Below are 17,457 nucleotides of genomic sequence, written 5' to 3'. Positions count from 1 at the left end.
TTTTTTATGAAGAAGGCTTATATAATGATTTAAAGAATGAATTTCCTTGGTATTTGACATGTTTACAGAAAGCATTACAGTCATCCAAAGAGCTGCTATTCAGGAGATTATTTCAATTAATAAGATAAGCACCATGAAGACATCTTGTCTAGCTCAGCTGTTTATACTTAAACACATACAAATGCAAATTGTTTTATTTCCTATTGTTTATATAATGCTGATCAATTAACCTATCTGATATTATCAAAGGTTAAAATTTGTCTATAGGCAAGTTAAGTCAGCATTAGCTAGAAATTAAGTCAGCTTTTTGCACTCCTTGTTGTCCGAGTATGAATTGAGGAAACTGTGTGACTAGATATAGATAAACTAGACTAGATAGATAGTTTACAAGCTTGCAAATAAAAGGTACAAGGGTCTACTAGTTTTAATCCTACTATAGAAATGGCAGAGTGAGGAAATGTTCTCACTAGAGCAGTTAAAGTTAATCCATTCATCATCACTAAACACCCGTAGTGCTGGAGGATGGATCACCTCAATACTTGTGACTTGTCAAATATGTCCTGCCCAATTTTTAGACTATTCAGTTGGCTGCTAATATGTGTCATGGCAGCATTTCAAGTAGTTAAAAGACCAGTGAATAAAAAACATAATGTCTAAAATCTCTCAAACTTTTAAAGAAGCATTTTTCTTTGGATATCCTCCAGAGCATTATTCCTGTCTTCAAAAAGTCAAAAAGAAAATTAATATCTCCCTTTCAATGTAATCTTTTAGGGAAGAGCTGGTCTGATATTGCAGATGTTGTTAAAAGATTTGATGCTGTGGCATAGTAACAATGTGCTTGGTGAATAAAAAATGACTAAACAATCAGTATGCATTTTCAAGGTTCAGAATGACCCAACCTTAAAATGTCATTGGAGATCAATAATACAAGATGTATATGTTTCAGACAGGATTATTCTTGTAATAACATCTACCTCAAGTTTAATGTTAACTTTTCTTAACTGTATCTTAATCTTTGGTACATCTAACGTACAACAGGTAAAACTCTGAAAAACACTCATCCAAATGTAGTCCCTCTCAACAGTTGTGTATTTTGTTTTTCCTGAGAAAACAAAATATGCAATATATAGTATGTTCCACCTATATTGCTAAAATATTGATTTTTATATCTATTCTGTATAATAAATGTGTGTGCTCAAGTATTTTTAATTGGAGAATCTGACTTAAATGCTGATTACATAAAATTGTTCCCTTAAGATAGAAGGGCACATTAAGTATTGTAGATTCATTAAAGATCTATAAATGGATGTGTCTTCTATGCACATAGTTCAGAGTTTAACAAGCAACAAAATTCAACATTAATTGAAAATGAGGAATTCACTGACTATTTAAAAATATATTGCCATTGGGCTTTCATGATTTTTAATTTATAAGTCTAAGTCTTAAATGCATTATTATCAATTTTGCATTTTTTAATGCATTAATTTCACCCTTTAAATATAAAAAGCATATACCAAATGTAATATGCTTTCCATACCTAGATGCTATCAAATCATATTCAGTATAAAGATTCCGGTAACCTTACATTTCATGTACAAATTATTAGTTATTTTAGGTACATATTATTATAGATAATGTTTTTTAAAAAAAAGTTGTGGTCAGTTTTTAGCTTTTAGGAAATTATTTGCCCAGATATTACTAGCACATGTGAGCCTTAGAATTCACATTTACTTTTTTCAAATTCTTCATCACTATGTGTGTCATGATGTGCAACTGGCCTTATCAGAAACAAATCTAGTCACAGTATTAAGACCCACTTCACAATGTCCTGTACCACTGATGAGTAATTCACAGACTAAATGCAAATGTAAATTTTAGCCCAGAGGTACTTGATAGTCTTTGTAATGCAAACAAAATGTGCAGAACATATTGATCTTTTGTATCCATAGGCTCATCAGTAATGACAGATGCACTGTCGGACATCTTTATCAGTTCATGCATTTTCTTCTTGTCCTAATCAGCAGATTTGGCTAAATGTTTATTTCTCATTTCACAGTTGACCTGCTATAGGAATTTCTCTCTCCTCATTTGTTCTGTTTGTTATAAAATGGATGAAGTTTAAGGTTATCTGTTATTTACAGAGAAGTATTAGCACAGACAAGTACCTCCTTCAAATTGTGTATAACCGAATGTCAACATTTTAAATGTTTGTCACCTTTGTGTATTTCTTTTCCTGAAGAACTCTGTCTCATGTCAGCCTTTCATTTTGTGTCCTTTTGTGAAGTAAACTGTTGGTCTTTTTCGGCCTTTTGACTGAGGTCCAAAGATAAATTGCAGGCTGTACAAGATGCGTTCTTTCTTTCAATGTCAGGCAGATACTGTTGCATGTGTTCACTCAGTGAAATACTTTCTGAGGTTGTTGGTAATGCCAGTCTATTTAGGCTTTTCTTTAAGTGCATCAATTTACTGAATGACCTCAGATGTTCACAATAATTACTTTTTCTTCTGAAGTTACATTAATTGGAATGCAACAGTGTCGCCTGAAGGATCAAGTAAAGGAGAGATGTTTTTGTAGGTGATACAGCACCTTCTATGGCAGGACAAGGTTTCTGCTGTGGCTGATGGCAATGGCTGATTGTGAAGGGATCTCCTGACATGGAGGTTGCTCAGATTAGGTGGTTGGTGGTATGAGATGACAGGTGGATTTGCAAGAAAGGTTGAGGTGAAGTCATTCTGTGAAATGGAAACATTTTATTTGATGGCCTTGGAAGAGGATAGGGTGTCCGGATTAAATAGGAGGGCAAGAAGGGTGGTTATTCCTCTTGGGGTGGATATAGTTAGGGCTGTTTAAGGCCTGGGGGAGAACTCCTGGTGAAGGGGTTCATTTCAGAAGTCAGTTTCATTGCTGCATACAATCAATGGTATCTGAAGAACCTCTTTCTCTGCCTCTCCTCTCTCCCTTTAATTACTATGTTAACCTTGTTGTTCTTTGCAGCTCACATACTGACATGACTCAACTCTCTAATGTCATCTGAAAACCAAGGTTACAAAGAACGCATATTTAAATGCTATTCAGCTTTGACCAGGGAATGGTGCTTTGAAAAAATATGTGAACACCATTGATTGAATGGTTATTTTCTGTATATATTTTAACCTGTGGAACTTTATGCAGAATAAGTGTGTAATTGTAATTATTTTCCAGTAACAACAAAAATTATTGGATCCTCAATGTCTTCTGAAAATGTAGGATTGTGGCATCTTTCACTTCATAGGCGTTACATGTTACCAGACTCATGTCTGTCACTGCCTCTGTATACCACTGGCATAATGGAATAATTACAGCTGTGGGATTTTGACCCATTCTTAGATAAGATAAGTGTCACAGCAGATTTAATGCCGGGCCTTGGGTTGCAGTGGTTGAGCTCTTGAGTGAGCAGGCACGATAGGGTTTAGGTCAGGGGATCTCACTGGGCAGCCCATCTTTGGGACTGCTTTCTGTTTAAGGTAAGAAGTTATGATGGAGTCCAGAGGCCAGAAACAGAGCACCGTCCAACCTTTTGCTCTCTCAGTGAGTCATCAACTGTGTTGCCCAATTTAAGACATGATAATTATCGTCATTTTTATAGCTCCCTTTCTGTCACATTATCACAAGGCACGTAGCCAAAGCATTAACACTTTGGATTTGCAGTAGTCATAAATTATTACGAAAGATAGCTTGTTGAGTGCTAATAAATGTAAATGTAATAAAGTATCACACATCTTATTAGTAATACATAAAGAGTATCAATTATTTATTACTTACCAAACGCAGAAAGCACCTAGGAAGCCATTATACTCTATTTGTCAAGTGTTACAGCATTATTTATATCTAATGCATTCTAGATGTCTTCTTGTCTTAAAATGATTCCACCAATGCTGTACAATCCTTAAGACTTTTTTTGTTGTTGAATCTTTGCAAAGGTTTCTAATGCATTTTTGCAACAATGCTGCGGTCAGGCTTATCCTCTGAAGAAAGGCTAGGAATGAGAGACCGCTAAGGTAGCTGCTGCTAAATGGAGCATTAGAGGGTCTCTTCCCTCTGGACCACACTGTCCAATCCACTATCCCACAATGGTAGTCAGAGGGAGAGGAGAGGTGTTGTCGTTTGAATAACACAGTAAACTGAGTTCTTGACTAAATGGTTGTTTCAACCTCAACATTTAAATGTACTGCTCTATATATTATATTATGCAAATGTGAACATTGGTTCAGAATTACATTTTAATTTGTCCATTTCATTAGAAATGTCCTCAAATTATTTAAAAAATTTAATTTATGTGAATGGTTTGCACAACAGTAACAAACAACTAAAGCCTAGTCAACAATGTCTAAAAAAAGTACAAATCAGCTTATGCCTTGTAATAGGATCCATTGTGCATTTTGTAATATAATTTCAGGAAATTTAATTCCATAACCCATGATTTTAGCTTAAAATTACAATGATTTTATCATTGTGTCTTTTGTGTTTTTGTCTTGCATGAATATTTTTCCAATTAAATCTATAGTAGTATCTTTTATATTTTAGGTACAACTGCCCCAGCTTTACTGAACAGTACTTCCAATCAGCTTTATCTGCATTTTCACACAGACATCAGTGTTGTTGCTGCTGGATTTCACCTAGAATACAAAAGTAAGTTTAAATTTAAATTTTGATTTATGATGCTTATCTGAAAATGGAGTACTGAATGTATGGGAATAAATGTAGGCAGATGTGGTGTGCAGACAGGTTAAGGAGCTTTACAATATGAATACAGTGTTTTCAAGGAACAGAATCATAGCGATTGACAATGTTTGAATTGTACTGCTCTTAGTTCATCTTGCAGAGCACAGAATATATTGCTTTAGGGATAGAACGTGTAAAAATTATACAGTAATCATGTAGTTGACACAGAACTGAATCTTCCTGTCAGAGTTTTAAAAAATGCAAAAATTAAAAGTCACTTCAATTGCTTTGGAATATTGGTTGGAATATTCAACTTATACTGCAAATAAATAAATAAAAGGAACATAATTTATTTAACTAATTTCAGATAAATAAAAGATCCTGCAAATCCTAGTCCAAGACAGGAGCCATGGACAGCTATTTCAAATTTAGGGCCAGTTAGAGTGACACAGCTGTCTTTGACCAGTAAAAGATTGGAGCTGATACATGTAAAATTAATATGGATATGTCTTCTACAAGTAACACTTTTCATGTTTGTTGTATTGTAAGAGCATGTAGTTAGTGTGAATAATCTAAAATATTTTATAACAATCTCTGTAATAAAATATATATAAAGTATATTTCACAAGGCCCTGTTACAGTTAAGCAGTGATGCTGTGAAATAAATTCTCTGTGACTTATTCATATGCAGCAGTCACTTTGAAAAACAGGCATTATTAAAGATTCGAGGATCTAACTTATGGTAGGATTGTCTACTCCAGAGGTTTGCATAAGCTTGGTGTCTTTTTTATTGTTCTAATTTATTCCAGTGCACATGAGTAAAGGGAAACAGTGCATTATGTAGGATTGTTTGAATATGTTTCACAACATTGAAATTGAAAGGTATGGAGGAGATAAATGGATGCAGTCCTTTCCTGGGGAAAAGAAAAAAATAAGAGTCCAACATTGAAATATGCAGGCAATATGCATATGAACATTAAGCAGGGTGCAGAGGTTCTGTAAACTGTAAGACCTTATAGTACAGAAACAGCATGGGTCAGCTTTGAGCAGCAAATACCAAAATATTCTTTAATACTTCAAAGCTCTCTGACATTTACATTTTGCGAAAAAAACAAGTTAGCAGTGGTTAAATTAAATCAAATTAAACTAAACTGCTTTGCCTCAAAGAGCTTATGAGCTATAATATATTCTAACATTATTTTAAAGGTAATGGATTCAAATGTTTTAATTTTTAGTGTTGTTTTTTTTTTTTACTTGTTGATATTACTTTTAGAAAGTATCCGTCTCATTTGGAATTATATGTTAATGTAGGGGAGAGGATGAACCCAACGTGTAGGCATGGTGCCTAGATCCAAAATGAACTTTCATTATTTCTCTGTTGTTGTTTTCTTGATTAATCAGAATCAACCATTAAAAGATGGTGCTCTTTTGCATTTCTTAGTTGGATCAGGCAAATGACAGTAACATCAACAGAAGACTCATTCTTTGTTCCCTCCATCCCATTTTCAGATTCCTGTTTCTTCTTTGTTGGTTGTCCCTGTCATCACAAAGCAATTTTTTACAGTTAGTTTTAATATGAGACACTCTTCCTAAACACAAATTACAAATTAAAAACTCAGTTAGCACATCCTCCCTTTTCACTTATGCAAACCTAGGAAGATATTCTCTTAACCATATCATATTATATTAAACGTTATAACGACAGAAGAAGCTGATCGGCTCACTCCTTACAGAGGCATGGGTCACAAGGAAGGAAGCAGCTTCCAGTGCCCCCTGCTGTTATTATCTCAGCTGCTCCTTCCTTCAAGGCACAAGTGGAATGCAACCCGTTTTCAAGCACACAATTCTTTGGAAAAAAAATGTCATTTTGAAAGATTAAAAAAAATACAATATTGAAAAGCAATCAACAAATTAGTGCTGTATTGCTGTAGAGCCACAGTCCCTCAAACTTAGAAAAAGACTTTCTTTTGGTTGGCTACCTTATAAAAACTATAATTTAGAATAATTTTATTTCTTAATTGCATTATTGATACCTGAAGCCTAAATAATTTGATGAAATATGTTTCAGCTTTGTTTGTCTTAAAGAAATCATCCACTCCTCCTGCAGTAAGGAAGACAAAGTTCCTACGCTGTATAGTACATACAGTAGTGTAAAGACATAAAGATATTGGCTTGAGGGAGTTCATTTTATTAACTTAGAAAATAGAAGAAATGCAAGATTATCAAAGGGTCAAGTGGGAAGATTAACAATGGTTTCTATTAATACTGCCGTTGTATGGCAGAGAGCAATGAACCTGTTAGACAATGAACTTGTTAGCCTGCATGCTGCTATTAACTGTGCATCATTTTCATTGATGAAGAGTCAGACCTGTGTTATTGTTGATTTAGAATAAAGCTTTTTTTAGAAAAAAAATCAGCATCAGAAACATTAAAATTAAATTATATTTGGTGGGGATAACTGTCAAAACTTCAAGACTTCATCAATTGATATGCAATTCAATATTATCCTTGGAAAAATTCATGGCTTATAATCAAATATTGCTTCTCATTGTTTTTCAATATCAATACATTAAATATGGTGTAATGCAATAGCAAAATAGTAATCAGAGGCAAAACCAAAAATATGTTAAAGCACAGTAAAAACAAGTACGTTATAACTGGCAAGGTAAAAATCTAGATCTATGTTTTAAATATGTTTTAGTGGCTGATAACTGCACAATGGACATGTCCCAATTATCTTTACCTCTTTAATATTCCACTGGCCATATAACACAAAACCTTGGACAACAGAAGAAAATAAGTAACACAATTAAAACATACAGCCATTTACAACTTTTAGTTAGAAAAACTGAGAAGTTCTTAAATGCTATTAGGTGTTGTGGCATTGAGTGTTGTGTTCCTAGGTACTGGATGGCAAACTACGGCAGTGGAATCCTGGGATATTCTTAAGAGTAACGTTGTATAACCTTGGGGTCAAAAGCTGCGATATATGGGTTAACAACATTTCCTTTACTTTGGTATTTAACAGCATCCTATGAAACAATTTCAAAACTGCTTATTTGTATTAATTTTTTTTTATTAATGTTTTAAAAGTATATGCTTGATCAGAATGAAATTCTTCAAAAAAGTTTATTTTGCATCTGTTGTTTGGGGAGATTTACCAATCGGTGTTTTTTTTGTGCTATACTGTGGAAAGATATTGCTGCAACAGTTTAGGGGCTGACAGACAACACTATCCTCTGATTCATATACTTTCTTACCATTCCTTCTAAATATAAACATTGAGCTCAGATAATTGTTTACAGCAAACACTATTTATTGCATCCTCAAAGCACTTATTTTAAACTCTTGTAGTTTATTTAATCTATATTTAAAGGGTAACAGGTATACAGTATAATGTACTGGATCTTAACATTATTTATTGAGTTCTATAAATAACACTTATATAATGAAATGGGTGGTATTTATCACATAGGACAATCAAAACATTTTAGAACTTATAAAATCTGAACTTTCTTTCCACTGTGTTTCATGTACATGTAGCACGACATGCTTAATGTTTGGGTACACAGATTTATTTTGTCTGTTACATTATGGAGTTGGCAATGTTTTCACCGGTCTTAACATTCTCTGATTTGTCCATTTTTATTTATTATTTTGTAAAAAAAAATAATCTCCTACGAATGGGATACTTTTTCTTGGACTAATAACATTTTCCAAATAAAGAATGGAAAAAAAGCAATTTATTCTAGCATTAAAAATCAAACTCAATGAAAAAAGAAACTCAATGTATTATAAAAAGATGTTGTGCTTCACAATGCATACTCTATTTTTTAGTTCTTATGTCTATTAGAAAGTTTGCTTGTCAGTATTTATCTTGTTTATTATCCAGGTACTGGCAATCATGAGAAGTGACTTCTGGTAATGGTGGCTTTGTTGGCATATTGTGACCGAAAAAAGCAAACGGAACTGGAGACGACATTATTTCTTTGCCATGTTTACTACATAATTAATGCACAATATTTCTCTTCCCTTTTAAATTTCCGGAGGAAGCTAGCTGTTTGAATGCCGTCAACAACAGATACTGTACAGTATCGCCATACTTAATCGCCATCGATACACACACGCAGTTCAGGCAGGCCTGCACTCAACATAGACCATGAAATGTTACAAATATTTGTCCACACCTTAAATTACAAATCTCACAGTGCGGGCAAGCAGTGTGTTTTGTCGGGATTAAGGCCGGCAGATATATCAAGATATTGTAAGTGTTTCTAGCCCACTCCTAAGTAGGACATCATAGTGATGAACCTCAAAGGATGCAATGGAGTGACCAAGATGGAGCTCTGTGCAATTGGTAAGAAAAGACCCATTAGGAGGTTCTTCTTAATTGTTGCCTGATGGAAACAGGTGTATTAGTAATCCTTCCATCAAATTATGAACCAGAACTTTGATTAAGAACAATATGCTAGTTACTGGCAAGTAAAGAGACCCTGCCTACATGTATATTCATTTTAAATAAAATGCAGGTACTGAATCATTCAATATGTCTGTTTGATTATTTTGTTGAATAATAAGACAGACATTTTGTGAATTAAATCCTGCGGAGATTCAGATTCAGTTTTCATTCTGTTTCTCACTTGTATACAGCTGTGTCTTATCATATGCTTTCTTAATAAAAGTAAGCTTGAAGCACTTGTCCCTCTTCGCTGTGGCATGAGGCGGGGGCGTGCCCAGTGTGGCCTCGCCTGCGTTGTCCCAGCTGTCCTGGCTGACGAGCCCCAGCTGGGGGGGCCCTGTAAAGGCACGCTGGACAGCCCCGCAAGGGGGAGTTTACAGCCACAGGCCTGGAGGGGATTGCAACCCCGTAAGGTTTTCTTCTTCTGTTCGTTTTTCTTTTTTCGCCTGACCCGCTGTGCAGGACCACCGGGGCAGGCTGTTCCATTTCCACAAGTTTTATTGTTGTCTTTCCCTTACGCGCCCGGCTCTACCAGGCTGGACCCCGTTAAGTAGGGTCGATCCAGTCTGGTCACCGCTGTGCGGGTGGTGCTTTTGTTCCCAGGCTGGACCCGGGTGAATAGGGTAAGCCAAGCCTGGAGATTACGAGGCACAGCGGAACACCTTCCTTTTTGTGTTTTATTTTTCGCTCTTTTTGTGTTCTTTTTGGCCCCTGCTAGCCTCACACCGGTGCTCCCCTTCCCTCGCCCGGGGCGCTGACTTCTACCGGCGCTCGCCGCGGCTCCTCCCTCTCCGCCCTGTCGCACCCCTTATTCTTTTTTTTCTTCATACAGTATATGTTTCCATTGTCACACAACAGCAAGCATTAACTTCAGTTTTTTTCTTTGGTCAGTTTGCATTTTTGCCACTCAAAGAATATAAAACATAAATGCAGCAGCAATAAGATGAATAATAACAAATCAAATAAAAATAGCTCATAAAATAGTTAAAATGCAATGGGGGGGTTAAATTTGTAATGCACTGCATGAGGTAGCAAGTTTATTATTTTTTTCAAAGCGTGTGTAGCATTTAAGAAAAAAGAAAAAAAATCTTTAAATCCATAAGTGTCTGATGGTAAGTCTTAAAAGCTGAGAAACTGCAGGGAATGAAGGAATCTTGTAAAGCTCAGTATAAAAGGCTGGGCTGTCTCGTTGATGCCAAGTTCATCCTGACTGTTCAGCATGTGAAGACTGTAGCAGCATTTTAATTACCCCAGGCAGAGCTGTGCCTTCTGTGTAGCAGTTAAAAAGTGCCAAAGGATTTCCAAGACTGGGATAACAGCTTCAGTAGTGCAAGAAAAAAAAAGTTAAAATCTTAGGAATTTTTTAAAAGTGAGTTTGAAATGATTGATGTCATTTAGGTTTCTAACTAAGCCCCATCTACTTTTTTTAAAGCAGAATTGTATTCAGGCCCAAAACATTATATGTAGCTTTTAATTAATTTGTAGTTAAATTAGAAATGCTTTCACATTATAAAATATATGTAAAAATAATCATCTGTCTTTTTATTTAAGTTTAACATAGAACCTTTTCAAAGTGCGGCTGGTGGGTTTTTCAGTATCAGTTTCCATGATAAAGCTGAGGCTTGCTTATTCCTTTTATGGTTGGAATTCATCCTCAAAAGGTACTGTGAACCTCTGATGCCGTTTTAAGTAAACTAACTAAATAGATCTTGTGTGGTTTAAAGCTTTAATATGCTTTATAAGGGCAGGATTAAAGCGTACAAGCAATATTAATCAATAGATAAGCAGCAAGCAAATGGTTTAGCAAGGGAGAAAAAGGTTTTATTTAAGAGGTTTATAAGATCTGACGGTGATACTGCATTCATGCTTTGACTACTAAGAACATTGCAGCTCTAAGGTGTATGCCTTAAGCTTTTTCTTGTCTATTTCACTTGTGCGGAAGTGACATTTAACATTTTCTACCAGTGTCTGCAGGCATAGTCTATTTCAGTCCATGTGATATTTTCATCAATTGCACATTCATGGTACTGTACCTTCACATGGACAGCCATTTTCCTACACAGACGTGTTTTCTTATTGTATTAAAAATAACCACTTTTTTACTTTAAATATCAAATAAAATATTTATTGAGGGAAAAATATAATGTGGACCATTCATGTGCCACAACTTTAAAAGTATTTCAAGTAAAAAAAAGGTTTGAATAACAAATTTCAGTATGGTCCATATGCTTTGATATTTACCCACATTTGTGATTCCTGCACATTAGCAAATTAAAAAGCAGCACATTTGGTGCACAAATGTGGTACAAAAAGCCTATATAAGATGTAATGTTTGTGTTGTATTTTTTATTGATCCATATAATTTTGATTTTGAAAAAGTGGTTATTAACCAGGTTTCTCAGTCAATTTATCACATTCACCCATTGGCTAACAAAACTTTTTATCAGCTTTAAAAATGTGTTGCGAGCTTAAAATGTAATTGAACCTCTGGTTCCTTCATAATGTAATACAGTATACACTATGTATATTTTAGGTGCATTAAATTCACAAATGCCTTTCTGATTTACAGTCTCCTTAATGAAAAAAAAAATATTTAGTGTTTAGGAAACATTAATATAACCAATTACTTAACTCTGGAGTTGACTGTTTTAGGGAGAAATGCATGTGCAACAGAAAACTCAAAAATAAGTCAAATGTCTAAAATTGTATTTATTGTATTTATTCAGTTAATTCTTATGATTTAGGAGTGTAAAATAATACAGTACTGTTTATAAACTCTGTGTGCTGGTTCAATTATTGAAAGAGCTGCTTCCATAATCTTTTGAAACAAAGGTTGTGACACACAAACTTACAGTGCCACCTGCTGCAAATTAGATTATTGTTAGAAAATGTGATCTTCACTAAAATACATTTATTTTAAAAATAATATAATTTATTTACAAATAAATTACTAAGCTGTTTTTGTCAATGCTACATCCTGTAATGTCCTATATTATAATAATCATAATAATATTAATAATTTTCTTGTTCTTTTCTCTTAATGAAGCTGTAGGACTAACAACTTGTCCTGAACCGTTAGTTCCTGCCAATGGGATAAAGACTGGGGACAGGTTCATGGTCAATGATGTAGTGTCATTCAGCTGTGAACCAGGATATGTTCTGCAGGTATGTCCCATACTGGAGTCTGTTCTGAAGCATTACATTTCAGAGTCTTCCCTGGGTTTCTTTTTAAATAAGAAATGTACAGGAATGATTTCACCAGTATTCAGACATTGAGAAGTATTTATCACAATATATTACTCACATAAATAAACATTTGCTACATACATAGTTTATGTATGTTAAAAGCCTGGTTTTCCTGGAACTGTGCCTTCCCTCCAGGGTACTTACTGGGGACTGTTAATCACCTTAGTGAAACAGCAACCTCTTTACTATGAGTAACAACACTTTGGAAAATACAACCAGCTACACATACAGTACCTTGGTCTGAAGATCAGTTAATTCAGAGGGTTTTGACTTGGCAGAGAGGTCACTGAAGAAGGTATGCTGGGATGTCTATACCATGAGAAGGAAGGTTTACAATATTACTTTCCTCACACACAAAAATATAGCTGTGAATATTTGAAAGTCTAATTGAACCCATTGCCCTACATAGGCAGGATTACACAAAATAGGACAAACAGCCCATAAAAGCCCAGAACACAGAATGTAAAAACATTCTCCATGTTCTGAGAAAACACCCAACAATATCTGCAGGGCTGAATTGGGACAATATTCACTGTGAATCAATACATAGAATAGTACAATAAGACATTGGCTACACCTTAAAAGCAGTGACCAGAAATCTTACAACACCAAGACCCCGCTGAGCCACCAGCTCAGCCCAGGACTCTGTCAGCAGGCTCTGAAGCCCACTGTCCCGAGCCCTACTGAAACCAGCAAGCCTCAGGACAGTATATACTGTACATATACTGTATGTAATGTAAATACTGCTACAGTATAACACAAATCAGAGAGAGACATCTTACAGTGCTAACTAAAACAAACTCTACCCCACCCTTTGGACACTCACACACCACACAGGCCTGGGCTACCAGGGCCAAAAAAGGCAATTCACATTGGCAGACTATCTGACCAGGGTGAGAAACCACATGAAGAGGCAAAACCTGATAATGTATGGGCTCAGTCTGGTGACAGACAGATATGGCTAGCCACATAGGACAGGCTGTGCTCCCAATGCCAGCTGAACAAAGGAGAGAAGAGACACAGACACAGTAGAGATGAATTCTTCCTTAAAACAACAAAACAAATCTTAAATCCCAGAATTCCCACACCTGCCTGAACAGCAATCAATCATACTGGGGTAAGAGGGTGAAAATTGAATAAAGTTGGCATTTTAATTATGTTATTTCCTACAACAACCTGAGGAGCAGAGAATAATATTGAGAAGTACAATGTTCTTATAAATGTTTATATATATTTGTAATTTTTTTTGTGAATTTCAGCACAATGTGTGTACTGTAATATACTATTTTAGAATTACATACATCTGTAAGGCCCATTAAATATGTATTACTATTACTAAGCGACCTTCTGCAGTGTATTTCTCATTTTCTTGTAATCTTATATATTGAATTTCCTCTCATCCTGGGACCACTGATTTCGGGTTGAAATGTGTTTAAAAATACCCTGATTGGTTTTAGAATAACTAGATTGCTATGACTACATTCCAACTGGTATGACTTGTTATTGCTAAGTCTCCTCTCTTGATCAAAGAGCATTTATGTCTTCAGGTAATGGTGTGGAATTGACCAATTTTTCAGTAATGCAGCGGGAGGCATGATGAATGGCTCATTTTCATAATTCTCAAACACATCTATAAAAAATTGTCCACATTTTTGTACCAGCTTTTTATTCAAAGTATAACAAACTATTACTTCTGTTGTGTATTGAAAAAAATATATATACATACAGTAGGGAAATATGCAGATATTTCACAAACTAAATAATTTGAAATCTTGTATTATCCTGTCAATAATACCAGACAATTATTTAAGGACATATACTGTACCACACTATAAACTGTATCATTCACAGGGACACTCTCATATCTCCTGTATGCCTGGAACAGTCCGACGCTGGAATTACCCACCACCTCTTTGCATAGGTAAGAGTACTTTTGAACTCACCAGTTTTCCATGTGTCAACACATAGTTCGGAGATTGGATATATCTGCTGTTTTGAAGGAAACTACAATTTTTCTATGCTAAATTGAAACTCTACCTTTGGACATCAGTAGTGGAGACCTGAAAGTAATCATTCTGTTCTTTTCTTCTCTTCCAATTCTCACGAAATCACGCCTGTATCTGCTCTAGCTCGTTGTGGAGGAACACTCACTGCTATGACCGATGTCATCCTCAGTCCTGGCTTCCCTGGAAATTATCCCGGGAACCTTGATTGCACCTGGAAAATCTTGTTGCCAGTTGGACATGGTGAGGCAGAAAATTAAACAAAATAGAAAATATCAAGGTTGAACTGTCAGTTAAATGTAAACACTTCTTGGTAGCTGCACTGGAGGGTATAATAACAAAAGACCTGATGTCTCTTTATCCTCATGTCATTTTTAATGCAGTTAATTTAGTCTGTCCTGAGAGCTACTTTTTGATAGCACGTTGAGAGCCTACAGTCATACAAGGCATTAATAGCATTCTCTTTCCGATGCATTTTTATTGTTAACAGGCTAGCCTGACTATTGTCTTCATTTGTATCAAATTTCATTTACCTCTCAACCCACATCTGAGAATTAGATAAATAGCTTTATCTGCATGGTCCTTTGTGGTTCCTGCTGGTAATGACTACGTTGTCAGTGCATACAAATTCAGACTGCTAAATAAGCCCCATTGTATCGCGGTTTCTCTTTGTTTCTGTTTGAACAGATAAGCCAAAAATAACAAAAATAGCATTTGTTGCAAATAGGCCGAGAATTTACTGTGTAAGGAAAGAAAGAAAAAATGCAACACATTCATTAATGTCAAGTTTGATCATGTTAAAATAGTGGAGACTGTCGTTAGTGATTATGACAGTTCTGTTTATTGATTTTAAGTACTTCCACATACAAAATAAACATTATCCATCCATCAGGTGTGTGTGCTAAAATAAATATACACACAGTGAGATATAGCAGTACTGGATAAGCATTAAGATGAGAGGTGGTGAGAATGAAAAAGAAAAGAGATACTGTATAGCACTGGTCCAGCATGATTTCGGTTATCCCTGGTCCTTCCAAGAGATTCAAGAGACTACGAACCACTTCACAACACTTCTGCTGTGGCTCCTCAAACACTGAACTCTTATTGTTTTGCTATAGGAAAGTAAAGCTAGGACAACACTACCTTCTAAAACAAATCTTTTACATTGTTCATTTATGGTTTAGTAACTGTACCCTCCACCTGGGTAACATAAGCAACGTTGCATGACATCTGAAAAACAAAAAATACAAGAAAATCTGAATTTCAAATGCCAGGAAGGTGAACACACAATTTTGAATAGAAGCTGGTCTGTGTTTGTGTTTTGTTGATCATGCTGATTTTGTCAAAAATATATACTCCATTCAAAAATAAACAATAGCTGATTTACATATATTTTACAGTACTACCAAACTGTTTGTTATTGTCTTTATTTTATACAGAGATGTGAAACAAACATGTCAACCACTTCATTAAAAATAAAATTAAGTGCCATTGCTGGTTAGTAAAATTATTTAAAACAATGAGAAAGAAAGTAACATTCCTAAATTTGCTTTTTTGAATGGTCGTAAGATTACTCTGTTCATTTCTTTTAGGACACACAGTGGGACATAAATATATACAGAAAAAAACATACAGTAGATTCATCTGTGCTTTTTGCCACTCAATGTACTCATCACAGTGCAACCCAGTTAAACGCTGAATAGATCTGTTGATGTGCTCATTGTAGTTAATGTGGATAGAAGGTTTTTTTGAAAACCTCCTATTGTTTGAGCCTCCATGCCTGCATCTCGAAGCACCGACTTTGCTGAAATCCCTTTAGTCACACTCATGTGCTGCCTGCTGGTGCGATCCGACATGAAATAAGGAAAAATAAATAGGCTAGATGAGATGCATTGAGGCACTCTCCTCTAATAGCCATTTACCAAATAAATCTGCATCAACCATACATAGAATGTCACAACATTTCATTTTCTGTGTTTTGACAAAAGTCCCTTTCCACTTCTTATCTGTTCTGCAGCCTTTATTACTCCTAAATCTTCTTCAAAAACTTAGTATGTCTCCATTAGCGGTAATCCACTAGTGCCAATGGACGACATGTTTGCCGGAGAAGGAGAGTCATGGGTGGTTTTCAGAATAAATACAATAGCTCTACTTGCTGTTATCGTTTAAAAAGATGCATGTTTTCCACTACTGGTTGTCGGATTTTTTTGTTAAAAAAATTTAATGTAGCCTTTCTCAGTAACTGTTTTTTTTCATTGGAATGCCGTAAGGAACTGGAAGCTGAGGAGTGCAGTGTGGGAACACATCATGGTTGGAGTGTCAGCCCATTACAGGGCCAACACACGTGTTTATTCACACATGCAGATGGGGCTGATTTTTGAGATAAGATCACTGTATTGGCCATATACAATTTCTTGCATTAGGAATTTGTCTTTGCACAGACCCCAGCTTGTTCTCCATGAGACACACAGATATGGAGAGAGAAGCTTGGGGTCAGAGCGCAGGGTCAGCCATTTATACAGCGCCCCTGGAGCAGCTGGGGTTAAGGGTCTTGCTCAAGGTCCCAGCAGAGTAGGATTCCTCTGCCGGCCGCGGGATATGAACCGGCAACCTTCCAGCCACAGGCGCAGGTCCTTAGCCACAGAGCCACCACACTGCCAGTTAATCTAGACAGCCGACATCGGGACACCGAGATGCCAGTTAATCTAGACGGCTTGTCTTTGCTGTGGGAGGAAACCAGAACATCCATAGAACAGTCATGCAGACACAGTGAGAAAATAGAAACTCCACACAGAAGGGTCCCCTGAATCAAAACTAGGACGCTAGAAATGTAGGCATCACATCACTGTGCCACACTTCATTTAAACTTAAAAAAAAACTGAAATACATCAACTCATATCTGAGACTAAACTGTCCCAGGTTTATGTTGTTTATGTTGAGGTTAGCGGTTAGTTAGATTTATAAGATTTATTTGTAAACTTGGTTTTAGCTTATCTGCCACACAATAGCTAGTTAGTTTTGTGCATTTAGCTGTATTTCTTTTCTTT

The 17,457-nt window shown here is 35.7% G+C and overlaps 1 protein-coding gene across 1 annotated transcript in view; it reads left to right on the top strand.

Annotated features, from left to right (window-relative positions):
• Positions 1–17,457, top strand: part of LOC148646414 (CUB and sushi domain-containing protein 1-like) — a 611,078-nt gene that overhangs the window by 543,203 nt on the left and 50,418 nt on the right. The window contains exons 37-40 of the mRNA XM_088609709.1: positions 4,565–4,669; positions 12,208–12,326; positions 14,259–14,328; positions 14,537–14,653. Coding sequence (XP_088465835.1) covers positions 4,565–4,669; positions 12,208–12,326; positions 14,259–14,328; positions 14,537–14,653 — 411 coding nt within the window. The remainder of the gene's footprint in view (positions 1–4,564; positions 4,670–12,207; positions 12,327–14,258; positions 14,329–14,536; positions 14,654–17,457) is intronic.

The sequence above is a fragment of the Lepisosteus platostomus genome, chromosome 17, assembly GCF_059453375.1.
Source record: "Lepisosteus platostomus isolate fLepPlt1 chromosome 17, fLepPlt1.hap1, whole genome shotgun sequence".
Classification (NCBI taxonomy): domain Eukaryota; kingdom Metazoa; phylum Chordata; class Actinopteri; order Semionotiformes; family Lepisosteidae; genus Lepisosteus; species Lepisosteus platostomus.
The sequence above is the reverse complement of the archived record's forward strand: the minus strand, read 5'-3'. Positions and strand labels throughout refer to the sequence as shown.